Below are 9134 nucleotides of genomic sequence, written 5' to 3'. Positions count from 1 at the left end.
ATAAACACAGAAACACATGTGGCTGATTTGGGATCAGCAGTTGGCCTCACCTGGGCTGCCACTAGCCCAGCGGCAAGAAGGAAAGGTTGATAGCAGTTAAAGGTATTTCCTTTTGAAAGGCAAGTTGCAACTTTAAAGACCCGCCCCTGCACCAGGCAGGTTTTGTTAGCCCAAAGACTAGCCATTTAATGGATATGCAAAAAGAGTGGCTAATTCACAGACTTATCCAAAAACATCCCTTCTGAAGTTGACAGTTTACAAGCCTGCAGTTCCTGGAAATCATTTGTTCTTTGAAAACTCTGATTTTGCTAAGTACAACCTTGTAAGATTCCAAAGGAAGTATGTAATCACTCAACACGACCCCCCCTCCCTTACCTAAACGAGGGTATAAGACCCCAGGTCATCTGTTCTGGGGTGCTCGAGCTTGATTTGGATACATGAAATTCTCTGGCCCGCTGTGCTGTGCTAGCCAGCGTAATAAAGTGCCACTTCCTATAATAGTCTCGGTGTCACGATCTCTCTATTTTTTCTGCTACACTAGAAGTAAAATATATATCATCATCTGATGTGATTTTTAATGTATGTAGAAGAAATATTTAAGATAATTATATTATAAAAAGAAGAAGGAAAATGTTTAAAAGAAAATGAGCTCTGTTCACTGGAACTGGTAACATGTCAATATCATTAGACTGTAATAAGTTATGTATGTGTAATAGAGCAAACATTTTAAAATAAATAAATAAAATTTTAAAGTCTGGACAACAACAACACAACAATCCTCCAAACACTGTGAATAAGTCAAATTGGAATTGTTTAAAGATAATGTTCAAGTAACCCACAGGAAAGTCAGAAGTAGAGACTAGAAAAAGAAAAAGAAAATAGAAAGCAACTCCACCAGAAAACAAACAAGCAAAAAAAAAAACCAGTCAAATGCAAAGGAGGTTTGTGGTGAGATAATTTTGTTTCTACTATTTTCAATTCTCACCTGGGAATTCTGTAACAAAAGAAAGACTAACAAAAGTATATATATTTATTTAATATATTTCATATGATATGAGATACTTCATAAGGAAATGAAGACCCAAAATAGCAGTTAAAGTCAAACACATATACACTGACTTGAACAAAGATAGAAAAGTAAGAAATCTTCAGCCGGGCTCGGTGGCTCAGCCTGTAATACCGCGCCTTTGGGAGGCTGAGGTGAGTGGATTGCCTGAGCCCACAGGTTCGAGACCCGCCTGGGCAGGCAAGACCTCATCTCTACAATAAATCAAAAAATTAGCCGGGCGTGGTAGCGCGTGCCTGTAGTTCCAGCTACTTGGAAGGCTGAGGCGAAAGGATCCCCGGAGCCCAGCAGGTCGAGGTTGAGGTGGCCGGGAGCGGCCACTGCATTACAGTCTGGGTGACAGAGTGAGACTCCAACTCAAAAAGAAAAAAATTTAAAAATGATAATAAAATAAAAAAAAGAAATCTTGACAAGACAAACAAACAAAAAAGGTCCTCAAGTCTCCAGTTGCAGCAAATTGTGGGGAGGCAAATTTATGAGAAACTACTGGCAGACAACTTTTTGTTTTGCCTGATATAGAGGGGAGGAGGAACACGTCTGTAAATTTCTGTACTACATTTAGACAAACAGTGGAATGGCAGACAGTTTTTCTTGTATCTGTTTTTTCTCAGTTGCCTTCAACTCAAAATTTGCTTATTCCAAAGTGGCAAAATTTGGAGTGGCATATTTTGCTACCGTTAACAAATTTGGCAGGATTTGGTGATTCAGTCAGTAATCCCACCACTTTGGGAGGCCGAGGCGAGTAGATTGCCTGAGCCTGCGGGTTCAAGACCAGCCCAGGGAAATTGGCAAGACCTCATCTCTACAATAAATAAGAAATTAGGCAGGAGTGGTAGCATGAGCCTGCAGTTCTGGTTACTTGGAAGGCTGAAGCGAAAGGATCGCTGGAGCCCAGCAGGTCAACTCTGGGGTGGCTGTGAGCATGCCACTGCACTCCAGCCTAGGCAACAGAATGAGGATCCTACTCAAAAAAAAAAAAAAAGAAAGAAAAAAGAAATTAAACTCTAGGATATCAATAATTGTATTGAATGTATATTCTTTACATATATCAAGTAAAAAACAGAGAATGACTAAGTGGATAAAAATGAATGCCACAACTGTATGCTGCCTACAAGAATCTCACTTCAAATATAATTATAATATAGGTTGAAAATAAAGGACGAAAAAAGATAAACCATATAAACATCAACCAAAAATACAAGAGTGTCTGTACTAATATCTATGCTCTGAGAGTCCAAAATAGATGCCCCTGTAACAACTAAGATGGACCCTAAGGTTAAAAAAGCAAAGTTATCTGCAGGTGGAGGGTTCAGGACCCAACTGGCATGGCAACGTTCTAAATTTCTACAGCTACAAGAAAAAATAGTTGCCGAACTCCCTTATGATAGGAGGTATCAGACCCCTCCTAACACTGATGTACAACTTGGGGTCACTACAACTGTGATTGGGCAGAGGACCGAACTTACAAACTTTTTTTTTTATAAGTAATTATAGACCTTAAATCAGTTTCAGTCAGTTTATAGAGACTACATGCAAACTGTGCTTTTGTCCTATAGTTTACCTCTTGATAAAATAGCCAAATTTCACTTTATGTTAGTGCTAAAACTCCACCCCAAAGTGAACATAGAATATATGCTACATATATATTTACCAATTGCATATGTGCTGGCTCCCCTCACAAGTATGTATAGCTTTTTCCCCAAACCTGTTGAATGTGCATCAATCTATTATATAATAGGATACTGTGAAGGGTAAAACCCAACCTACCTTTTCTTTCTTCCATTTGCCACCTGATAACAACAAAATTCTCCTTTCTACTACTTACCCATCCTTGAGGCCTTTTGGATGACATACTGATAAACATACGCCAGAGCAAAGAAAATTATTAGAAAATGTAAGCAGGGGAGGGATATTACATAATGCTAAATGAGTCAATCCAACAAGAAAATCAAGCACTTCTAAATGTATATGTACCAAACAACAGAACTATGAAATCAAGCAGCAAAAACTGTAAGAACTGAAAGGAGAAATAGACATATCCACAATTATAAAGCAGAATTCAACACTCCTCTCTCAAAAATTGATAGAACTCAACAAGTGGCTATAGCACTTGTTTTAATCTATAAAACAGAATAATAAAAACAGTACTTATGACTTACTGAGTTTTTGTAAAGATTGAATGAATTTATACTTGAAAAGAACTTAGAAATATAACTGTGACATATAGTAAGCCCTCAAACATAATAACCTATGAATACATGGAACTGTCTGCTTACAATAATGTAAATAGAGCAAGTTTCAACAGAAAAATGGGCAAGGAGCATGAGTAACCGAATCATAACACAAGAAATGTTAGCAAAATGTACAGCTTTGAGCAATATTTCTTTTTAAATAAAAATAATGAGATTTAATTGTTCATGTCTCCAATTTGAAGATTTAAAAGACTGACAATACCATTCAAGAGCATTTGTGGAGTCAGCAAAATAACACACTTTGGTGAGAGTGTAAAGAGGCTTCCAGTAAGACAGCCTGGGGCTATGTATTAAAAAAATGTCAAAAAGGAGTTTTAGCCCTGAGCTGTAAATAACAACTGTAATTCTAGCACTTTGGGAGGCAGAGGAGAGACGGTTGCCTGAGTTCAGGAGTTCAAGACCAGCCTGAGCAACATGGTGAGACCTCTTCTCTACAATAAATCAAAAAAATTAGCTGGGCAAGATGGTACATGCCTGTGGTTCCAGCTACTAGGAAGACTGAGTCAGAAGGATCACCTGAGTGCAGCAGGTCAAGGCTACTGTGGTCACGAGCATGCCACTGCACTCCAACAGAGTGTGATTCTGACTCTAAAATTTAAAAAAGGATTTTTATGGTAACATGATTTATAATTTTTTTTTTTTTTGAGTTGGAGTCTCACTCTGTCGCCCAGACTGGAGTGCAGTGGCCGCTCCCGGCCACCTCAGCCTCGACCTGCTGGGCTCCGGCGATCCTTTTGCCTCAGCCTTCCGAGTAGCCGGAATTACAGGCGCGCGCTACCACACCCGGCTAATTTTTTGATTTATTGTAGAGATGAGGTCTGGCCTGCCCAGGCGGGTCTCGAACCACTCAGGCAATCCACTCATCTTTTTAAAAAAGGAAAGTAAATCAATAAAGGGCAATTGCCTACTTTACTACCATGCAATGCAGTCATGAACTTGCTAATGAGCATCTCTATTAATTTAAAAGCATTATAGAAAGGCAGAAGTATGATCTCACTTCTATAAATTTATATATCTGTGTATATAGACTTACACAAGGTAAAATTTCTTCAAGACACCAAAATGTCTTGAATGATGGAATACAATTGATGTTTATATTGTAGTGTAGCGGGAAGACAGAGAGATCATGACACCGAGACTATTATAGGAAGTGGCACTTTATTACGCCGGAGGTCTCTGCAGACTGGAAGGGCTAATGCATCCAGGTCGAGCCCTGCAGAGTGGGAGAAGCCGGGTTTTATAACTTCATTTAGGAAAGGGAGGGGGTCGTGTTGAGCGATTACACATTCTCTTTGGAATTTATAAGGTGGTGTTCAGAAAAATCAGATTTTTTTAAAGAACAAATGGTCTCGAGGAAATGCAGGGTTGTAAACCCTCAACTTCAAAAGAGGGATTTTGGATAAGTCTGTGAACTAGTTACTCTTTTGCATTTCCATGAGAGCCATCAGTCTTTGGCCATTTGGCTTTTTCAAACAAAACCGGCCTGGTGGTCTTCAAAGCTTGCCGCTTGCCTTTCAAAAGGAAATACCTTTATAACTGCTACCAACCCCCCTTTCGGCCACAGGGTTAATGGGAGACAATTTGTCATCCCAGGTGATTGCCATGGGGCCAACTGCTGACCCTAAAGCAGTTACTCATGTGTTTCTGCGTTCATTCACTCAATCATACAAGAAGTATATATTTGACGATTTGCCACAGTAGGAGACAAGAATTTTTTTAAATCCTCACCCATAACTAGATTCATAGCTAAGGCACCTATAATAAAAGTCACACTAATATACTTAGTTAATATATTTAAATGCGTATTTAATATATGCTTTACGTGACAGTGGATAGCTGTGGATTCCTATGATTGGCAAAAAGGGTATGATCTAATGGAAACTGGGGGGAATGTAGCAAGGCCTGCTTGTTCATATTCTTCTCTGTGTCCCTGTGTCTTCCGAGACTATTCCTTTCCTCTAAGTATAGGGAGGGCAGCTCTTAGATGGGGATCTCATGACCTGCTTCAGGAGATCAGAGTTATTTTTTTAGTTTTCTATGGCCTACTTCAGGGGAGACAGGCAAGGGGAAGGTAAGAATGACCATCCAGCTTCTGATGTTTTCTCAAATGTCAAGTTGCCATATTTTGGGGTAGCATGCACTGATCCCCATCAAAATATTTATTTGAAATTATTTTAGTAGTTATTATTGTTTTTAAAAAATGAGCAGGTATTATTCTTGTTAAATTTTTAAAATAATTTAAATATATGTGTGTATACACTTTACTGGATATGAAAAGTAAAAAAAATGTATACACACACACACACACACACACACACACACATATATATATACATCTCAAATGTTGCTGAAAGGTGCTGAAGACAGAGTTAAGAATTCTTTATCTTCCTACATGCCAAGAAGCAGGGCCAGGGCATTCCTTTCTTCATAGCTTTTTTTTTTTTCCTTCTCAAATCATGAACAGTCTCTGACAGTCTTCCATCTGTCTGTCAATCTCCCTTAAAATTAAAATTCTCCCAAGACTCCTCCGTTTAATTTCTTCCTTCCTTCCTTTCCTTCTTCCTTCCCTCCCTCCCTCCCTTCCTCCCTCTCCCCCTCTCTCTCTTTTTTTCTTTCTTTTTGTTGGAGTCTCACTCTGAACCCAGGTTGGAGTGCTATGGCATACTCATGGCCACCCCAATGTTGACCTGCTGGGCTCCAGCGATCCTTCTACCTCAGCCTTCCAATTAACCGGAACTACAGGCGTGCGCTACCATACTCGGCTAATTTTTTTGATTTATTATAGAGACAAGGACTCGCCAAATTGCCCGGGCTGGTCTCGAGCCCTCGGGCTCAGACAATCCACTCACCTTAGTCTCCCAAAGAGATTACAGGCTGAGTCACCAAGCCTGGCCCTCCGTTTAATATCTTTTGCCCAGAACTCACCCAAGCTTTTATTTTTCCAGCCTCTACAGATTCAGCTGTTTCTGTTTTCAGGGCTTCTTTGTTGACAGAGAGGAAGACAAATCTTTCCATGACCAAAGAGAGACCTGGGGCTGTAGCATAGATTATTTTTCTCTTAGTTCCCTTGTAAGGGAGATACTGCAGTTTTGGAGGCAATGTAGTTTATTAGAGTAGAGTAGGGGTGTATAAACTCTTCAGTTTCATTCAAATTGGTGGACTTGCTCTCTGGTCCTCTGGTGTGTAAAGTTGGAGCCGTTAGAATCAAGTGGATAGATTTATGAACATCATTTTCCATGGAGTCCAGTAATCTGATTTTTTAAAAATTCTCTATTCACTTATTAAGAGTCAACCAATATTAATATGAATAGCAAAAAGTCCTAGATTTGAGTTTAGGAGGCCTAGGTTTTGATTTGAGCTTGTCAATTAAGTGTATAGTTTTAAATAAAACAAGTATGCGTGATTTATTTGAAAGAAAAAAGGAAAAAGGGGGCTGGAAGACAATATATATATTCATATATATATTCAATATATATGTATGAATGAAAGACAATATGAGAAAATAATCCCTACTTTACAAGAAAATGCTATTACTACCAGGTCTCCCTCCTCCATGGGAAGATCCTAAAGGTCAGTTTCTTAAACTTCAGCCTGAATTTCTTAATAATTTTTTTTTGGAGGAGGTAGTCGTTTTATAATCTACAAAAAGAACTATTCTTTTAAGCTAAGCGTCTCTTTCACGACAGTTTGTATATGCAATTTTGAGACAGACAGTGCTTTTCATAGTGGTCTAACTGCTATTTTGTGTGGGATCCAAAAGATAATTTAATTTCTTAATCTTTTTTAAAAAGGGGTCCGGTTTGAGAAACTACACAGCATTTCTTCATCCAAAGACCCTGCAGATGTCACCTACATAAAATCCGAATAAACCAAAGGAAAATACTTCCCCCTCCCTCGCCGTTTTCATAGGCAGTCAACCGCAGTCTCTCTCCAGTAGGTATATCTCTCTAACTGGGACCCGCCCAACCAGCTACTGGGTGGTGCCAGACAAGGAAGGGCGCGAAATTCGAACTCTTTGTCCCTCCTATCCACGCCCCATTCTAGCGGTAAGCCTGAATGGTAAATGGCCAAGAAAATGAGTCTGGATTTCTGGGATGCAAGAAAAATTAAAACGGCTACATAGCTGTTGTCATTGGTAAACAATCATAAAGCGAAATTGGAGGAACCTCATTTCATTGTTCAGTGCTGGCAATGCTGGAGATATACACCATAGAGGCGACCAGAGGAACTAGACTTCACCTATTTCCTCAGTACTCGAGGCCAGTCAAAGGGTCAGTTGATAATCCAGGAGCAAACATTCCTAGAGGCCCTCCCACTGTAGCGACCTCTCTCTTCCCCGTCCCCCATCCCAGCCATAGCTAATGGCCGTCAGTAGAAGCCCCATACTGTCTGAATTTCCTTCACTGCCTCATTAGCAAGGAGGGAAATTAAAACTTCCTCCTAAAACGTGCTGACTTAAGAAGGGGAGTAATAAGCATACCAAAGTAATTAAATGACTACCCAAAGCTTGACCAGGGAAACGAGAACATAGATTAACTATGTAAACGCTAAGTGCCTGTGACATAACGCCATAGACCGACCTAACCTCGGGTCTAAACCCATCAGCGCCCCCACGGTAGCCAAAGGATTGAACAAGTGGCGGTTATAGCTCTCTCTTGACGCAATGGGTGGCTCTGAAAAGAGCCTTTGGATTTCAAAGTGCCTAAAGAAGCACTTATTTAGAGCTGGTGTACTTGGTGACGGCCTTGGTGCCCTCGGACACGGCATGTTTGGCAAGCTCCCCGGGCAGCAGCAGGCGCACGGCAGTCTGGATCTCCCTGGAGGTGATGGTCGAGCGCTTGTTGTAATGCGCCAGGCGCGACGCCTCGCCCGCGATGCGCTCGAAGATGTCATTGACGAAGGAGTTCATGATTCCCATGGCCTTAGACGAAATACCGGTGTCGGGATGAACCTGCTTCAACACCTTGTACACGTAGATGGAATAGCTCTCCTTGCGGCTGCGCTTACGCTTCTTGCCGTCCTTCTTCTGCGCCTTAGTGATGGCTTTCTTGGAGCCCTTCTTCGGGGCAGGAGCAGATTTAGAGGGCTCAGGCATAGCTTTTCCTAAAAAGCGTAGCGGCGACAGTCGGTCTCCACAAGAGAAGTGAGAAGGAAAGTTCAAAACCCATATATTTATACTCCTGAAATTCAAATGAGGCTTCAAGAATTACCACTTCTGATTGGATAAAAGAAATACACTCTCGCTTAGGGGAGGTGCTTATGCAAATAAACACTTTACGTTGACTTTTCCTATTGGACCAGAAAGCAAACGTAATTGACCAATAGGATAGATTCCTGTCTCATCCCTGCGCTGTTTATAAAAGGATTTTCAGGCCACAATGCGTCTTTTGTTTTTCTACACAGTTCTCTAGTAGGAGATCGTAATGTCTGGGCGAGGGAAACAGGGAGGAAAGACTCGAGCCAAGGCTAAAACTCGGTCATCTCGAGCAGGCTTACAGTTTCCAGTGGGTAGAGTTCACCGTCTTCTTCGCAAGGGTAATTATTCCGAGCGGGTCGGGGCGGGTGCGCCGGTGTACCTGGCGGCGGTACTAGAGTATCTGACCGCCGAAATCCTGGAGCTAGCGGGCAACGCAGCCCGAGACAACAAGAAAACGCGTATCATCCCGCGCCACCTGCAGCTGGCCATCCGCAACGACGAGGAGCTAAACAAGCTTCTGGGCCGTGTGACCATCGCTCAGGGCGGTGTCCTGCCTAATATTCAGGCCGTGCTGTTGCCCAAGAAAACCGAGAGCCACCATAAAGCCAAGAGCAAGTAA

General features: G+C 41.3%; 2 protein-coding genes across 2 annotated transcripts; one reads left to right on the top strand and one right to left on the bottom strand.

Moving 5' to 3' along the window:
* Nucleotides 1-7990: 7990 nt before the first annotated feature.
* LOC103276084 (histone H2B type 1-B) lies at nucleotides 7991-8413 on the bottom strand. The gene has a single exon (XM_008073505.1). It carries the CDS (start codon nucleotides 8411-8413, stop codon nucleotides 8033-8035), a length of 381 nt encoding a protein of 126 aa, XP_008071696.1. The 3' UTR covers nucleotides 7991-8032.
* A 328-nt stretch (nucleotides 8414-8741) lies between these two features.
* Nucleotides 8742-9134, top strand: LOC103276085 (histone H2A type 1-H-like). The gene has a single exon (XM_008073506.1). It carries the CDS (start codon nucleotides 8742-8744, stop codon nucleotides 9132-9134), a length of 393 nt encoding a protein of 130 aa, XP_008071697.1.

This window comes from Carlito syrichta, unplaced genomic scaffold (genome assembly GCF_000164805.1).
Source record: "Carlito syrichta isolate Samal-C Ts95f unplaced genomic scaffold, Tarsius_syrichta-2.0.1 Scaffold315921, whole genome shotgun sequence".
Taxonomy (NCBI): Eukaryota; Metazoa; Chordata; class Mammalia; order Primates; family Tarsiidae; genus Carlito; species Carlito syrichta.
This window is presented reverse-complemented; position numbering and strand designations above follow the sequence as displayed.